At 44.0% G+C, this 17,783-nt stretch overlaps 1 protein-coding gene across 3 annotated transcripts in view; it reads left to right on the forward strand.

The window, feature by feature from the left end:
* Window positions 1-17,783, forward strand: part of LOC129370172 (capping protein, Arp2/3 and myosin-I linker protein 3-like) — a 41,845-nt gene that overhangs the window by 13,625 nt on the left and 10,437 nt on the right. For 2 of the 3 annotated variants that reach the window (XM_055045902.1, XM_055045909.1), the window contains exons 3-29: window positions 961-1,011; window positions 1,122-1,181; window positions 1,788-1,909; window positions 2,303-2,397; window positions 2,736-2,806; window positions 2,935-3,008; window positions 3,086-3,161; window positions 4,992-5,080; window positions 5,723-5,817; window positions 6,683-6,769; window positions 7,352-7,461; window positions 7,562-7,639; window positions 7,727-7,803; window positions 8,581-8,685; window positions 8,848-8,917; window positions 9,597-9,678; window positions 9,797-9,893; window positions 10,129-10,183; window positions 10,659-10,831; window positions 11,474-11,542; window positions 11,883-11,976; window positions 13,171-13,269; window positions 13,355-13,474; window positions 13,562-13,675; window positions 13,752-13,927; window positions 14,041-14,128; window positions 14,227-14,346. In XM_055045902.1, coding sequence (XP_054901877.1) covers window positions 961-1,011; window positions 1,122-1,181; window positions 1,788-1,909; window positions 2,303-2,397; window positions 2,736-2,806; window positions 2,935-3,008; window positions 3,086-3,161; window positions 4,992-5,080; window positions 5,723-5,817; window positions 6,683-6,769; window positions 7,352-7,461; window positions 7,562-7,639; window positions 7,727-7,803; window positions 8,581-8,685; window positions 8,848-8,917; window positions 9,597-9,678; window positions 9,797-9,893; window positions 10,129-10,183; window positions 10,659-10,831; window positions 11,474-11,542; window positions 11,883-11,976; window positions 13,171-13,269; window positions 13,355-13,474; window positions 13,562-13,675; window positions 13,752-13,927; window positions 14,041-14,128; window positions 14,227-14,346 — 2,547 coding nt within the window. Of the gene's footprint in view, window positions 1-960; window positions 1,012-1,121; window positions 1,182-1,787; window positions 1,910-2,302; window positions 2,398-2,735; window positions 2,807-2,934; window positions 3,009-3,085; window positions 3,162-4,991; window positions 5,081-5,722; window positions 5,818-6,682; window positions 6,770-7,351; window positions 7,462-7,561; window positions 7,640-7,726; window positions 7,804-8,580; window positions 8,686-8,847; window positions 8,918-9,596; window positions 9,679-9,796; window positions 9,894-10,128; window positions 10,184-10,658; window positions 10,832-11,473; window positions 11,543-11,882; window positions 11,977-13,170; window positions 13,270-13,354; window positions 13,475-13,561; window positions 13,676-13,751; window positions 13,928-14,040; window positions 14,129-14,226; window positions 14,347-17,783 lie in introns of those variants that run through there. The other variant, XM_055045919.1, reaches the window with a different exon arrangement.

Here is a 17,783-nt window from a genome sequence, read left to right on the forward strand (position 1 = left end):
CACTGACTTTATTCTTTTGGAAAGGTGCGTTTGCAAAACTAGGAGCTCGACCTGATCCAGCGTTTTTGGGGTGAACTGGAGAGGAAACTGCAAGCATATACCATCAGTACTGACCTGGAAGAATGCTGAGATTTATCCCGTCAGGCTGGTTATTGGCCTTCCAAAAGGAGCGAAAGCTGTTACTGCAGCAAACAGTGTGCCAGGCAGCCGATTGAAGTCTTTGTAATAAGAATGGGCCATCATTAAGGTTCATATGTTTGTTTATTGGCAAGCAGCAATTGCCCAATATGTTGAGCAATGGAGTGTACCCTGAAGCTTATGAGTACCTCTGCAAGGCACAGAGGATCTTCGGTCATTCATCCAGACAGAGGAGCGAGTTGTGTACTTCTACATACACACTCTATAAATTTGCATTGATCTAAAAACAGAAATCTGGCATCCTGACACCGCATAATCAGATTTACTATTTTTAGCACATATGAATTGACTTGACAGTTGGAGGAAGACATTTTTTGTTTTCAGTTTTGATTTTTTTTAGTTCTTCCCTGGGCAGAAACTACACAAACCAAATTTGGTCATTGTGCCCACCATAAGTGGCTTTTCTCAAAATAAACGCACCAGGCACTTTTCTGTTTTTGGGGTCGAATGCAGCAAAATCAACGTGAAGCGAATGGAATCGCATCCGGTCTTTGCAGCAGCATGTAAAAAAAAAAAAAAACGACTGTAAGGCTTCGCCGTTTCTCAGCCTGCATCACAAGACGTTCAAGTGTCACTGGCATTGCAGGGCTTTTAGCTGGATCAATACAAGAGCATATGCTTCCCATCATTACCATGGAAACTCCTCGGACCGTTTCCTCCCTATGGGGAGTGTGAATGTGCAGTGAACCTTTCCACAATCTTCATTCAATCTGATTTGCTTTATTTCTTCTTCTTTCTTTCTTTTTTTTTTTTTTTTGTAAGGTCCTCGCAACATGGCGTCTCTATTTTCTGGCCCCAAAGATTCCGGCTAAGGTGCTTCTTTCAGCTTTCTCAAATAAATGTTCAGTGTGAGGTCTTTTTATTTGTTTTAGCTTCATTTCCAACCGGAGTCATTACTTTCTGAAATGTGTCTTTGACAACAGGTAGAAACCACTTTCAACTTCTTGGAGATTCGAGCTTTGAATTCTCACCCGGATCACCAGGTGAGTGAACCAAACTCTGCTTCTTTTCTCTCTCTCTTCACATTTCTGCCACTGCTGTTTGCATCGGTGTTCACACGCTTGCGTCACGTTGGCCTTAAAGGCAGAACCTCGACAGGAGAGACTTCTTTGTATTTTTTTGTGGAGGAGTGCGATTAAACTTTTCTTTTATTATTTCTTCGTTTGCTTCCAAATTTAATCTTTTTTTTTTATGATGTAAAGTGAAACATCTCGTTCCTCCATTGCTCGTGTTGAGGCTGAGTGCTAGATGGTTGATTTTTAGACTTCACTCTGCAGGGGTCATGAAGAGTGGAAGAGCTGTTTTGACATTCATCAAGCGGCGCGGTGTGTAGCGTGTTAAAATGTTTATAATGCCGCAAACTCACCGTTGTAACTTGCTAAAGAATAAGTAATGAACATGTTCTGGTTTGTCGGTATGGGGTGAAAGACAAGGATTGTCACGGCTGGACGTGGCTCGAGGGTTTAGGATTGTTGAGCAGAAAAGAGCCTGAAACAAATCCAGAATCAAAAAAAAAGAAGAAGAAACTTTTCTTTTCAATCATGTTTACTGCATTTCTGTTTTTCCTGCATTTTTTTTTTTTTGTGCAGGTCATTATCGACACCGACAAGACCGGTTACACCCTGAGGTTCGAGTCCCGCGAACACCTCAACCATGTGGTCAGCCATATTAATTTCGCCCTGTCCCGAATATTCAACAACTCCGTCTTTGCGTGAGTGTTGAGAAAATCTGAACTAGTTGTCACCAGACGTGGGTCGATCAGAGACTCCCACAGAATGAGAACTTGTGGTCGCTGATATTTCTACCCAAAATATCTGTGACCAAAGACGAATTGAGGAAAAACAATAACGCAAATCAGAGATTAAAGGAAAAACGTACATACACCTGAGTCGGTGCATCTATAATAGTTTGGGGTGGGAGATATTGGCAGTTTTGAATCTGTGACTTTTCAAAACCGAGGTATATCTCAATACCAGCCCATGCCTGGTCATCACACGTCTGTGCATCGTTTGATATACCAGAGTACTGAAGACGCATGACCTTTATTTGCGCAATTATCAAAAAGATAGACGAGCCAACACGGTATCTGTGTGTCTTTGTTCAGCCCGTCCATCTGTCACTCAGACAGCGACCTTTCAGAGGGCAGCAGGAAGTATTCGCCCAGCTCGGAGACTTCAGTGGAAACCCAGAGGGCCTGTGGTAAATAGAGACGTTATCATCAAGCGGGAGAATTTGCACACAGGCAAAACACGTGGAGTCAGACAGTGATGCGAGCACGTGTCGGCGGCTTTGGCAGGCTCAAGAGGAAGCTGGCAGACGCACACTTCAGTAACGCTCTCCCAGATGTTCCCTTTAAAGCCGTCGCCTAAATGAGAGATTGATAATTGGGACGAATGTCTGCGTGTGCATTTTCTCCTTTATGGCTGAAAGAAGCAGCTGTTCGCATCATTCCTCACTCCTTTTATTCATTCCTCCTTTTTTTCCCCCTTTCACTGCTCTCTCTTGTTGTTTGTTTTCCTCCCGCCTGCCTCCCTCAGGAGGCTTCTCAGAGACCTACGCTGCTCTGTGCGACTATAATGGCATCAGCTGCAAGGAGGAAGTGCAGTGGGTAAGAGCTGTGGGACTGTGTCGGTGCCACTGTGAGTGCTTTTAGTATTACATACTGTATGGCACCGAGCGCAAAATGAGTGGTCATACATTGTAGGAAAAGAGGCTCACGGGTAATATTGCTCCTAGGATGTGGACACTATCTATCACTCCCAGGACAGCCGAGAGTTTAACCTGCTGGACTTCAGCCACTTGGAGAGCAGGTCGGTGACAAAAGATGACCAACAGCTTTAAACTCTAAAGCACGACGCTCCCTTCACGCTGTTTTCATCTCTTCCAGGGATTTGGCGGTGATTGTTGCATCAATGGCGTATAACACCTGGTTCACCAAACTGTACTGCAGAGACCTTCGCATAGTGAGTGTGTCAGAGATAAGCTTCATTCCGCTGTTGTAATATTCATGGGACAATCAATCTTATATAACCTTTAAAATAAGTAAGTAGTTCTTCTCTGGGGAGAGATTTCTATTACAGGGAAAGTTGATTTCTGCGCATATCTGTCAGGATTACATTTTTCATTTAATATCAATGCAAAGAGGGCAACGCGCACCTGAATGTGTGGATCCACATTGGCTGCTCTGGGTTTCCCCCAAATACCAAAAACATGACCAGCTATGTTTCCACTGACAATAAAATTCCTCAAATTGGGAAAAAAAAATTATTTGCTACATGGAAACACGGAAATATTGGGGGAGGAGGGGCAATCCAGTTTTTTGATAAAAGGTAATTGTGCTTGTATGAGGAGGTTTTTCAGCCAGATCAAAATAGACGCATTTCACAAAACTGCAATAGAAACACTTTTTCCATGTCACACGATCACGTGATCAACGTGAAATATTCCTTTCTTTTCTTATTGTTATTGTCTTTAGCTAAGCGGCTTTATGCTACTGATCAAGCCTCTAACATGGCCTGTACCGGTCATGGAAAACCTGGGAAGTCATGGAATTTCATTTCAGATCATAGAAAGTCATGAAGTTTGCAAATAAGGGAAACAAAAAGTCTAAGCCTGAGACTCTGCCGAGAGCCTTCGGTAGACCTTGAAGTATTGTGCTGCCCCAACCAGAAGGAAATATTTGAAATATCTTCACTCTGAGAAGGTGAAAAGCAGCTCAACAGTTCTACTTCGGCCTTGGTGTGACATCGTGCTCTGAAAACACGTGGCAAAAACTTCCACTTCTGTGTGCCGAGGCAGCAATGGGCTGACTGTGACACGAGGTAGAGGAGGACAGATTGAGCCAAGGCACAATATCGATAATTCGGTATCAGTATCGGATCGATACTAATCGATACTAGAGTGGTAAGATCGATACTTTCAGATTCCGTCTTGAAATTTAATTTTAATTTGTACTGCCGTTTCTCAACGCTGCCTCAAAAACTGATTTTGTTTTGATTTCCTCTCGATTCATAATTTTATTTATTTAGGAAAAAAGTTTGTTTTTCTATTTTCGCTGTTTATTACATCAAAATGTTTTTCAAGTAATTTGTAGACTGTCATAAACTCTGTCCAAATTATATCCTAGGTTCTAACACAGTAATTAAAGGAACAACACCTGCAAGTTAAATGTACATCAAACCAAAAATAATTTTAAAAAGCATCACTATCAGGATTGATACTTTTAAGATACTTTTTAAAATCAATTTCAGTTCTGCTCTGAATTATGAAGAAACTGTCATTCAAGCAGTAGTTACCTCTGTTGGCAAACAGCAGCTGTGACCAAAGGCTGATGATCCAAAGGAACCGAGGCCAAGAGAGCTGGCAGGACCTGGAGCAGCAGCCCAAGCCGGTTCTGAGAAAGCAAATAATGTCCGACCCACCTGGAGCTCCTCCAGTCGTGTCCTATGAGGAGACAGTTGTCTGGCATCAGGACGTGTCTGATCTCCAGACCGTCCTCTGATTGAACTCCTACAGACTTTTCTCCAATTTGAGACGAGTTTTTAGAAATAAAAATCCAAATTACGTGCAGTAACTCGATCACCTTTCCGAGAGAAAAAAATGACCATTTTATGTAAAGTTGAATGTTTCTTCGTAGAATAGACAGACGAGACAAGTTTGAGCATAGCGAGGTCCCTCACACGTGCTTTTCGCTATCTTACGTGAGCTTGAATGACTCCACTGAACTTCAGTTTTTCTGGTGTGTCTCCCTGATCCGAGTTTAAGGGATGTGCGCTTTTATATCTTACCAACAGGGGTCAGAGGTCACTGAGCAGGTCCTGCACACGGTCAGCAAATCTTCCAGCCTTGAGGAGATCACTCTGGAGAACGCTGGGTTGAAATCGTGAGTTTCAAACTGTGTCCATTTCATCCGAGTACCGCGGATAATTCTGAAGATATAAAGTTTTCAAAACCGTTTATTCACCCAGCAGTAGGAGTCTGTCGACCCACGCAAACAGCTTCAAAACAGACTTCAGAAGTTACCACTTCTGTGAGAATGCTTCTATTTACTCACAAATCATTTTTATTCATTAGCTCAGTTACCAAGTGGAGTTTGAATGTTACTCCCGGGCAAATCTGGGTATTGAGGATTCTTCCCGCAGTCCTAAAACATTGATAATGAGCCGAATGACCGTTCTGCCGCTTGTGTGTTGCCGTGCGATCGACTGACTTTTATTTTGCCCTGCAGTTGTTTGCTCAAATTTGTGAAACAGATGTTTTGGAAATTATTGGTGAAACTCGATTACCTTCCATTGCTTAGTTTTGTGCTTTTAATTTTGAAGGTGTTACAAGTTGTGTTTTTCTACGATACATCACAACAAATCAATTGATTCAATCAATTAAAAAGCTGTGTGTGTGTGTGTGTGTGTGTGTGTGTGTGTGTGTGTGTGTGTGTGTGTGTGTGTGTGTGTGTGCGTGTGTGTGTGTGTGTGTGTGTGGGGGTGTGTGTGTGTGTGTGTGTGTGTGTGTGTGTGTGTGTGTACAGAGACTTCCCTCAGAAGATGGCCACTGCTCTGTCAGAGAACCCAGCTTCTGTCATCCACTCCATTAATTTGGCCCACAACTCCCTGGACAACCAAGGTATCAGAAAATACTATTCACTCTGTCTTCAATAACTGCGATGCTAATGAATGTGTTGTTTTGATCTGAGCTGGAGATGCACTAATTGTCATTTTGTGGCTCATTTCTGATCTATAACTTTTATAAACCTTTGTAGCTGATTGGTGGAACTGTGACATGAAGGAATATCAAAACTGTATTGAAAGCATTTGTTTTCTGGCATTGCCATGAGTGGTAGCCGATTTTTGTACTTGAAGCAGAGCCGGCGTGGCAACAGCCGATTTACTCGTTTAAAACAAAAACAAAACGACTGAAGGCATATTTTAGCTGTTTTTAAGCTGAATTTTACATTCTGCACTGGCATTTAGCATGGCTACCACTGCTGAAACGTCAGACTCTGCAACATGCATTCCCTGGGAAAGACCATCTTAACCCTGAGATAAGATGCAGTATGTTGAGCCTTCCTGTTGCACACTGAGAATCGAGCTTTGCTTTGTGTTAAGATAGTGTTGAAAATACCTTTTTCATTTAGATTTTTAGATTTCTGTTGTTCCCTTTGTAACACTTTACTAAAACTGAATAGCTGACATTGAGGCCCTCAGTAACAGCTTCCACACCAAAGAGTTCTGTCAGCATGCGTTTCAAAGTTTTCACTGGTTACAAAGAGAGAGAATGATTATTTTAACCGGCTGGTTACCAGTCAATAGCCAACTTTTTCATGTGCTGCTTTAGTCAAAAATGTCCTAAATATTGTTTTCTTATGTTCTGTAAAACTGTTATTTACCTTTTTTTATATTAAGTGTCCATTACATGATAAATGATCCAAGGATCTCGTCTTTTACTGTGTATGTTAAGCTAGTTTTTGTGTCTTCTGTGAATGCTGCAGGTGTGTCCAGCTTAATCCAGCAGGTGAGTCGCCTTAGCAAGGGACTCCGTCTCCTCAACCTGTCCAAGACTTCACTTACGTCAAAGGGTCAGTCCCTCTTTACTTCTCTGTTGCTTTGACTGCTTCTTAGGGTGCATTCATACCAGCCGTGTTTTGTGTGCTTCGGTCTCTAGTCCGTTTGAGTGGGAAGTCCAGTTCGTTTGGGGAAGTGTGAATCCGTAATTGAACTCTGATGCAAAAACAAGAAGCTAACTCCACCTACAAACCTCTGTGCGAACTCTGCACAAGGTTAGCTAATTTTCCTGCACAGAGCCCCACGCTGCAGGCTAGAGGAAGTGAAACCCTGCGAGCCCCCGGGAGCTTCGTTGTCTCGTGTTTTTTGTCCTGGTACAACTCCAGGTTGACTTACGATGCTGAGCACTGCCCTGCAGGCTGCATGTCTCTTGTTCCTATTCCCTGCACCCAGTGGAGAATTTAAATATTGCATTGAATTGTTCTGCTTCCCATATCATTCACTGATACCCTCTGCTCTAAGATCCGCATGAATAATGTAAGAACGTAAATGTTTTGAGAGCATTCCCAGTCTCTTCTCATCACAGCTTCTCATCTGCCCTTGTTTTCTCCCCTCTCCTCTCTCTTTTTCTTTCTCTGCCTCGCTCTGTCTCTCAGGCGTCGTGTCTCTCTCTCAGGCTCTGTGCTCCAGCGATGAACACGCCAACTCCCTCCTGCACCTGGACCTGAGCAAGAACCCCGGGGTCCTCTCAGGGGAGGACGCCTCGGTCAGACAGCGCAATCCATCCGAAACGAGAACACCCTCTCCTCCTCCTCCTGTGCAGCCTGTAACGTGTCGCCTCTGTTCCTCTGGCTTTCTGTTTGCAGAACTTTTATCTCTTCTTGTCTCAGCCAAACTGCCTGGTCCACTTGGATCTGTCGTCCACGGACTGCTCCGTCGACTCTGTCAGTAGACGCGTCCGGCTCCGCTCAAACTTTTTGCCTTTCTGTCCGTGCCCAGATTAACTGCTTCCCGCCCTGTGTCTCATGCAGCTATTTGGGGCTCTTCTGAGGGGGTGTTGCGCTGATCTTTCCTTTCTCAATCTGTCCAAAAATACCTTCTCGCACAGGTTAGTCACGTCTTTAACGTCACCTTGACGCCAAGCGTAGGAAGATAAGCAAAAGTACCCCGAGAACTTTTTATATTCTGGAGTTATATATCATTGTTTTCTGGGAAAATCTCATCCAGGTGTGAGGGAGAGACTTGAACTGGCTCGTTCTGACACTTTAGCACAGCTAATCGCGACGGCCTTTTGTGAAGCATTGACTGTGCAGTCAGGACCAGGAGTGGTGCAATGCGCTCCAGGGGAACAGTCTTCTGTCTTAATTACATAATCATCCTTTTCCGCCCTTGTTTACGTCCAGATTTACCGCATCTGGCTTTTGTCTGGTGCAGAATTATGACGTATGACACGTCAATGACATCAAAGTTGGATGACCGTTCAGTCTTTGAAAACAGTCAGATGTGTATCCAATTCATTTTTTGCCGTCTTTTACCACCATTCCGTTTCCTGATTTTCCGCTACTCACATTCATCTCCTCACATGGAGTCTAGCGCTGAATCACTGGACCTTTCTGGTTTTCTTTCTGTCCTCCTTATTGAAACTCAGATTTCTCTTTGTACTTTCTGAGAGAATCTTGAATATTTTAGCCAGCCAATCAGTCATTTGACCCTTCCTGCTGCCCCTACTTCCTCAGAAGGTGTAATTGTCATTCTGTGTCTGCGCTCTCGTGGCTGCATTCATAATTATCTAGCATTTAACTAAAGTGACTTAATCTCCTCCCGCTTCACCTCGTCTCTGCATTACTCCTCTTTGATCCTCCCTGTTCTTCCCCCGATTTCACAGGAAAGTGAAGGATACGCTGCCGTTGTTCCGTCAGTTCTTCAGCTCGGCCTTCAGCCTCACTCATGTCAGCTTCGCGTCTATGAAGCTGCCCCCTGACGTTCTGAGGTATCCAACATGTCGTCTTCCATTTCTTTCCTCGAGTCGCAGCTCTTTTATCTCGAGTCTGCTGCCAAGAAAGCAAAAAGGAAGCATCTGGATGTGTGAAGCCGTGCCAATCAGGTCCATGTTTAACTCTCGTTTTCTTTTTCAATCGCTTCGTGGTCACAGGGCAGTGCTGTCGGGGCTGACCGCCAATCCTCACATCACCGATCTTCATCTGGACGTCAGCGGCTGTGAGGTAGGAAGCCATTTCTGTTTTTCTGCGGCAGATCAAATGGGTGCTACTGTACATACTTCTATGCGCTCCCAATGTTAGATACATTTGACACAATATGGTTCCCTGCTTCTGCAGTGATGAAGCTCTATTTAAAGACAACTTAAGTTTCAGTTTAAAAAGTGTTAAAAAGCAAAGAAAGCAGCTTTAAGTGTCTTTTGTAACATGTGAAACATGATGGGAAAAATATTGTCTCGCAACATGTGAAGCATCTTGCAGGTGGGAGTTTGTGTCACTTAAAGTTTATGGTCAAAAAACGTTTGTGTTTTTGCAATAAACTTGTGAAAAAATGTGGGGGTCTTTTGATTTTAAGCAAATTTTCTATTGATGCAATTTGGCAGTTCAAAGGTACAAATCATGAAGGCTCTATTCATGGTTCTCTCTGGAGTCTAGAGGGGCCTCATAAAAAGCTGTGGTGGCCGTCATTTGGCCCCCAGGCCTTGAGTTTGACACGCATGAGTTAAACCATTTCTTTGTCCGAACCTCCTCAGGCCACATGCAGCCCATGTGACTGCAGGGCTGCATGCTTTCAGTTACTTTAGAAAGTGTGATTTCAACAGAGCCGTCCTCCCAGAAACATAAACCTGAGTTAATTTCACTCACATCTGACCCATATCTGTCCTCTCCTCTGTCTCACGCTCAGCTGAGGTCTGCGGGAGCCGCCGTGATCCAGGAGCTCTTCCCCCGGGTCTCCTCTGTCGCCACGCTGGACATCTCCGACAACGGTACGGAGCGCGTCCTGCTGCGACCTTGACTTTTTCTGAAACCGTGGCAGGAGAAGACCCAGCGTCCCTGCTAATGGATCATGCCTCGCTGCGTGTGTGTGTGTGTGTGTGTTGACAGGTCTCGATGCAGACTTGCTCACAGTGCTGCCTGCCCTTTCGAGACACCCTTCCCTAAAACACCTTCATCTGGGCAAAAACTTCAACATCAAAAACAGGTGCTGCCAGCGCTCCATGTCACGCTCTACTGCAGTTATTTATGTGTGTGTGTGTGTGTGTGTGTGCGTGCGTGCTTGCGTGCGTACGTGTGTGTGTGTGACTGCATGGGCTGCATGTGCCAGCTTGAATAAACACATCAGTAACTTTTTCTTCTTTCTTTTTTTTTTCGGAGGCGGCGGCTGCCAAAATAACTCACACCAGCCGCGTTTTGTGTGTCTGTCTCCACGGTTTCAGGGTTCTGGATGAAGTCTTGCAGAAGCTGGTTTCACTCATGCAGGAGGAGGAATGCGTGAGTGATCGCTCCGAATTCAGCGACAGTCAAAAACTATACGACGTTCCCAGTCATTTTGACCGCGTCTGACGGGAGCTCAGATCACTTACCTTCATGATTAAAAGATGCATTCGGTGAAAGTGTCGTTTTCTTTCTGCGGCAGTTTTTGGGGTCGCATCATAGTTTTATGATGTTTCGCTGCAGAAAAGTCACTGCGATGAATTATTGCTACCCCTCAGTTAGTGCTGTGGACACAGTTTCTACTTCACTACTCACGCACATTGTAAATAATTCATGCATACAGCGCACATAGCCATGTTAGCAAGCTGTCACATCAATATGCACTAAATTTTACTACCCCGTTTTATCCTCAAGGCTCCATCTTCCACTGTTTTCCTCTCAGTTTCCTCTTCAACGCTCCCCGCTCTCTCTTCCCACACGCTTGACTTTTGCTTGACGTTCATGTGGTGCTTTGTTCTTCTGCCCCCTGCAGGCCCTGCAGTCTCTGTCCCTTGCGGACTCGCGCCTGCGTTCCCGGGGGACCGTGCTGGTCAACGCGTTGGGCAGCAACACCTGTCTGAGGAAAGTGGACCTCAGTGGAAACAACATGGACGACATCGGGGCCAAGATGCTCAGCAAAGCCCTGCAGATCAACACGACGCTCAGGTGAAGGAAACTACATGGAGACGAGGGTCGTTGATGTGTGTCTTTTGTCGTCATCGTCGTTGTTTTACGTTGTTTACAATATGGACAGCCTCGGAAAATCTTCAAACCCCTCAAACTTTTATCTTTTCATTTTTCCATGTTTCAACCACGAGCTTCAATACATTTTATTAGATTGTATTTGTAATACACTGTCGCAATAACCAATAAATCAATTAGTCACATGATAAACGTGTTCTTGACGTCATCTCATTATCACTGTCGCGTTACTTGAGAATGGTTTCTAAACAACAGTATTATTGTTTATCTCGATAAGCTCTGGGACGATATATTTTTGTTGTGACAGGGCCCGAGCGCAACGTTAGCGCTGACCAGCTTCCCTGTCTGTGTCGACAGAAATCATTGCCACTACCACATGTCACTTTTACGTGCTTGTATTTAGGGGTTTTAGAACAAAGGAGGGTAAATATAAATACACCAAACTTTTCTGGTCGTCAGTGTTGCTCTGTGAAATGACGACAAAATACAGTAAATTTTGTGGTTGACAAAATGTGAAGTAGTGCAGGGTGTGTATACTTTTGTAACACGGTTTGGTTTTTATGTTATTTTTTTCGTCTCTCTCCAACTCACACCTTCGCCCTGCAGGAGTGTGACATGGGATCGCAACAACACCTCCGCTGCAGGATTTCTGGACGTGGCCCGAGCCCTGGAACAGTAAGAACTGGAACGGCCTGCTTGTTTTGTGGAGATGTTTGCTGCAGTCTCTCAAAGGAAACTTTGCCTGTTTAACTTTCTGGTTTTACCTCCCTGAAAACTGCTACATGAGCAGTTTATTACTTATTTCATGCTGCTATCTCACACGGTCCAGACTCACCTCGGGGCTACGGAGGCCATGGCTGCACAGATCAAAGCTTTACTCGGGAATATGTTGGGGCAGTGATATTTTTGCAAACCCTGGAACCTTTGAGCCAGTTTAAATTTCCCTTCTCTGCCCTGTAGTGTCTGCTTTAATAACCTGACCTTTTTGTCTTTCTGTGCTCCCTCCTTTCTTTAGTAATTTCACCTTGCAGTACATGCCTCTGCCCCTAAGTGACATCAGCCAGGCGTACCGCAGCGCTCCGGAGAAGACAGAGCAGGCCCTCACTAAGGTTGGGGTTGCAATAACTGTCTGGATGATTTATTGACTGATGGTTGATAAAAAAATAAATTAAAAAAGTTGACATGTGCCCTTCTGCAAAGAAGCACACCTCCACTTTGAATTGGTGTCGTGTTTTGGGCCTAAAAGACATGAAGCGCAAATATTCTTTCCAAACATTAATCACCACCTGTCTCTAGATCAGCCACCTGTTGGGAATGGAGTTAACTCTTTCCACAGAGTGAGTGGGAGTGGCCTTATTGTGTGCTTTCTAGGCAGAAAGTGCCATTTTATAGCACAATCAAGTAGCTACGTTCATTTCAGTTGTTATAAAAATGCTTTATAGATCAAATATTACTCAAATAAAACTTGTCTTTGTATTGTAATCCCTTCAAATTGGGCCCCTGTCTCTTTAAAAACTCTGCCTTCAGGAAGTCATCACAGCGTCGCTTTTCTATTAACCCTTTAATGACGTTTCTGTCAGTATTGCACTGAGCAGCAGCTCACTTAATGTGTAGTTCCACCAGGTGATTGCTAAATGCAATCACCCAATCAGCTCCTTCAGTCTGAAGGAGCTGATTGGGGGAGTCGGGGGGAGGGGTTGCTCTGTGGGGTCGAGGAAGGAGTGAATTTCAGAAATTTTCTAAGAAAAACAAGAAAGTCTCTGAGCTCTGAAAGTTGAAAATGTTCAACTTTTGCAAAAGAAACATTTTAATCTACATTGATTTTGAGATTGAGGTTAATCTTAAAACTGATCTCAATTAAATTCTGAGATTAATTTAAGAAATTTTCTAGACCAAACAAAAAAAGTCTCTGACCTTCAAAAGTTGAAAATTTGTTAGAAAAAACGTGGAAATTTTGAGATCAATCTCAGAAATAAAAACAAAAACAAGGACATTTTTGATCATGAAAAGTCAGAGATTAGCTAATCTCCTATTAAAAGTGTAAGATTTTTTTTATAAAGTAATAGAAACAGCCCAGGGTGAAGTAATATTTTATTACAAATGTGAGGCTGGGGGGTTCTTAATGAATGTTTTTCAAATATGAATGGGAAACTCATAGTCACTGCGACTCCCATGGACTAAAGTACCATTGCATAAGAGAAGACTTTTTATGGAAAAAGTCATCTTACATTCAAGCTTCTTTTATCGTCTGTAAAACCTCACTTTGAACTTTCACCTTTCCGCCTGGTTTTGTCGCGTTGCAGATCCAGCGCGCTCTGGTCAGGAACAACCAGACGCAGCGCTTCTCCCAGAGGCAGGCTCTGCGGCTGCACCAGGGATTGGTCACCAGCACCGCCGAACAGGTAGCTCCCGTCTGAGGGACGTTTTTTTAAACTTTCATTTCGAGCGTTTCATGAATGTCTCTCGCCTGCCCTGTTTGTTTCCAAGGTGATGGAGCGCCTCTGCGTGCGCGTCCAGCAGCAGCTTTGCTTGTTGCGAGGCGCCGGAGAGATGGAGGAGATCCAGGCCGCCAAACAAGTCCTGAAAGAGGCCAGGAACTCTCGAGCTGTGAGGGATGCCAAATGTTTATACGCGTTGATCTGCGCTGCGTTCGGTCTGAATTTGAACGAACCCTCTCCCCCGCCGTCTCCCCAGCTCTACCCTTCGCTGTGCGAGCTGGCCCACGTGCTGTCTGTGGACGGGCCCGTGAGGCAGAGATTGGACTCGCTGGCCGGCGAACTCGCCAAAGCCGCCGATAAGGAGCTGCAGGTAGATCCGAGAGCGTTCTTTCGCCTCGCCCTCCCCGGCGGATGACAGAGTTCCTGACAGGCGCCTTCCGTTTCAGGTGATCGTCGACTCCATGGTGTCACTCTGCCGCGAGCTCTGTCCTTTATCATCGTCTGCGGCGGAGAGATTAAGCCCTCCGCTCTCGTCCGTCTCTGAGCGGGTGTCCATCCCTCGCTCCGCCATCCGCACCGCCCTCATGGAGAGAGCGGCGCAGGACATTCACAGGGCTTTGGAGTAAGAGCAGCAAAGCAGTCGTGAGTCTGATAAGCGGGGGAATTGATTTGCTCTCACCTTTACTAACCGCCTCTCATCTGTCTCTGCCTTGCCTCATACTCCATCTTCTTCAGAGAGGTGAAACTGTCCGTGGTTTCCTATCTCACCAACTCCATCGTGGACCAAATCCTGCAGGAGCTCTACGCCACCCACAAGACCCTGGTAAACACTGGTCTCGTCTCCGCGAAAGGGTGTGAAAGCGACACAGATTGATTGTACGAGTGGGTGACAAAAGAGTTTAAGAGTGCCGTGTGTCTCAGACCCGGCAGGTGTCTCATCTAAAATGCTGGGAAGGGACGTGTGAAGATGGGACTGCGTGGAGTTTTAACAGACACAGAGACTCCCTGGACATCACAGATGAAGAGCTCGGCACCAGCATAGTGAGTGTGGACATTGTGTTGCTGCGCGTGTGTGTGTGTATGTATGTGTTATCATTTTTATTTTTTCTGGAAATGTGTCATACGTACCTCACCCACCATTGATTGTTTCTTGCCTTATTTGTTTTGTTCATGATGGTTGTTTTGTGCAGAAATGCGCAGATCAGTCTTGCGGCCGATTGTTGATCATTTCTTTTCTGAAACTATTAAATTTAATTATTAAAAAAACAGTATTACTGCTAGCATTCCTGCCAGAAGAAGTCATTAATTATGCAGAGCAGGTGACTGTATGACAAAGTTTTACAAAGTACCGCAAGCTGTCCAATGGCTCATTTCTTCCATAGAGGATTGGTTGTCAAATGTGCAACTCCGTCCCACAGCGAAGTCATGATATTTTAAAATAGCTCCACAAAAAGGAGTTAAACGTCTGTTGTGTTTTGCCACCAAAGAAAACATTCCCATTCCTTTAATGTTTGGTGGAAGAACTTGCAAGTTTCAAGTAGGAAAAAATTGGAACACCTCCCGAAATCTCCTGCAAGTTCCAACCCCAAAAACTCAACATGGCCGCCACATGTTTAAAACTCTAGAGACGTTTGTGTTTCCTCCCCTGTGGCTGGGAAAAAATATCATTTTGTTCCTGCAGCCATGCAGGGAGTTCATGCAGCTTGTTCTTGACACGTCCACTCAGAAAGGGGCTTTAAGGACTTCAACACATTCATTCTTGCCAGAACAAACTTTGATATGCCACCTCAGTTAATTCCACGCCCTACTTTTCCGTCTGATTTAAGGTAAATTTTACAAAACAAAACATTTTTGGCTATTTTGACACGCTGGTTCTATTAGAAGTTGATACAGTCAGTAGCAAATATCCGTCTGTGACAACTCCCACACTGAAGAGTGTTCTTTTTTCACAAGCCTGATAAAAGCTTCAGCCTTGTCACAGGTAATCAAAAACAGCAGAAACTTGTCAGTTGCCAGCCTATTTCCTGAAGCGTCTCTTATTTTCCGATTTTTGTCCACGGATGTTGAATAAATTGAAGAGAAATGGCACAATCAGCATAAAACCTGGAGAGCGGTAGGTACCTGTGAAGTGGAGTCTGCTTCCTACACACAGCTTAACCCCCTGACAGCAGCAGTCCATTCTTGTTTTGAAGGTTTTGCCTGCAGCCATCTTTGCAGGAAATGTTTTTTTTTCTTGCCAACAGTCAATCGCAAACAAATTTAAAGGATTTTGCTGAGCTACACTTTTACCTCTGAAATCATGTACTGCAAAAGTAACATTTTTCTTGTAAAGTCTGGGAAATTGGAAAACTATCATTTTTTTTCCCCTTCTGCCTCCAGCAATTGTTTTGCCTCTGTCAAATCTGACTCCATCAGTTTTAATTCAGCAGACAGTAAGAGTTTTATTATTCTCTGTAAGAGCCTGTGGAGGAAGAGGAGGGGGGAGACAGATTTATGCAACTCTTTTTCTGTTTTTGTCCTCAAGTTTTCTCTTACAAAGTCAACTACTTACTAATTGTTTTATTATTTTATTTAGCAGCTATAGAATCAGAAATTACCGGCATCCTACACGATATCCTCCTCGGTCAAGATGCTGATTAAATTAGATTTTATTGTTCTCATTTCCTGCATTTCTAACAGAAACGAGAAGGTGCCTCGGTCCAGTCAGAGCTGTCAGAAATGAAGTTTTCAGCATCCGAATTATTATTATTCCCACTTTCCTGACAGGACCGCCGCAGCTAAAGGTCAGAAACGCAGAGAGGGCCCAGCTCCTCCGCTGGAAACAGTTTAGCAACACTTGAATTGATGATGCGTTGTCAATTCGATTGCTTCCTGGCCTTTAGGAGCTTGCGCTGATTGGAGTGATTGAAACATGGCATTTAAGAGGCCTGTTACATCTAACAACATGCCCAGGTGACATCAAACAGTCAGGCTGTGTGCATACATGAAACACAGCAGGCTCAATATTAAGCACTTGTGGTTTTCACTGCAGCTAAATAACTTCTGTCTTGCTTTTAAAATTCTCTGCTTCGTACTCAGTCTGGTTCCTAATGGAATCTGCCCAGACAGCAGAGTTGTGACTTTGGAAATTGTTGATGGTTTTCACATGAACTCCCGGCTCTTTGCTGTTTGTGTTTCATTCGTTAGTGGCTGGTTGACCTTTGAACCACGGCTCTGTAAATTGCAGACTGTACATCCTCAAGTTGGAGAAAACAATATTTGTCACCAAAGTCTGAGTCGCCTGGCACTGTCTTTAGGCTGTGCTGGCTTGACTTTCTCCAGTGAAAAAAGGTCTAAGTTACCAGATAACAAGCTAAGTACTTTAACCACTTTTAGGCAAGGTTTTGTGAATTTGCAACATTCACGTTCAGAAATTCTTGAACCGTGTTGTAGGCTGGCTGCATTGCAAAGTGGCCGCAAATTTCATTTGCAGCAATAGCTCTTTGCAAACAACCTGAGATCATTTCTGGTGCAGACAAAGAAGTCTGCAGTCATATTAACTGTGAACTTAAAGAAAAAAAAATGAAATTGCTCTCTTTTCTTTTTCAGTTTTGACCAAATGACTTTCACCTTATTGCCTTGCTTTTTAAACTTATCTCCAAAGAAGAATGCTTTAATACCGTCCGAATCAAACCAGAATGGCTACAGTGGAGGAAGTATCTGCTCAGTCTGATAAAGAACAAATCATACATGTCTGCTGACACATGAGGAGAGCGGGTTTGCATGAATAAGACAGGAGTTTGTTGTTGTTGTTGTTTCTTTCAGTTTCCATTTAGTCTGGTCATGCACCACACGTCTCGGTGTCTCCCTCCTGAACTTGTCAGGAATTTAAAGTATTTTATTTGCTCTAAACGTAAACACTTCCATTCCAAGCGTCTCATTGGGAAGAAGCTCCGACCATGCTGTGAGCCGTGTGTGTTGTCGTATCTGGAGAGGTTTGCTGAACGTGTGTAAACATCAAGAAATTAGAAAAATTTTGGGGGAACAGCCAGATCTGTCGTGTCTCTAACCAGTGCTTCACTCATTTTTCCGCACCTATTGAAGTTGAAAACGTGAAAACTTCAGTGCCTTATGCACAATTATTAGCTGAATTAATCAGAAAGTAGATCAAAGTGGGTCAGTTGGAGCCTCTTCCCGAGCATTCAGCATGCTGAGGTAAGTCAATCTGCAGGCGCAGCATCTGCATAGTGTAGCATAAGATAAGTCGACGACTACATTATTAAGGGATCATTGTTGCGACAATTAATGAAATATGTTTGTGAGTGCAAGAATGTCTGATGCCTAAATATAATATTTACTAAAATCCTTCTTTTTTGCGATTGAAGGACAGTTGCCAAGTGGTGTGTGATAGTGGGACGTGAAGCATTTAACACATTGTACCAAATTGTTCTTTGAAATCATTCTGAACAAATTGTCACATCAAGGAGGTTAATAAAATG

The sequence above is a fragment of the Poeciliopsis prolifica genome, unplaced genomic scaffold (assembly GCF_027474105.1).
Source record: "Poeciliopsis prolifica strain line A6 unplaced genomic scaffold, Auburn_PproV2 SCAFFOLD002, whole genome shotgun sequence".
Taxonomy (NCBI): Eukaryota; Metazoa; Chordata; class Actinopteri; order Cyprinodontiformes; family Poeciliidae; genus Poeciliopsis; species Poeciliopsis prolifica.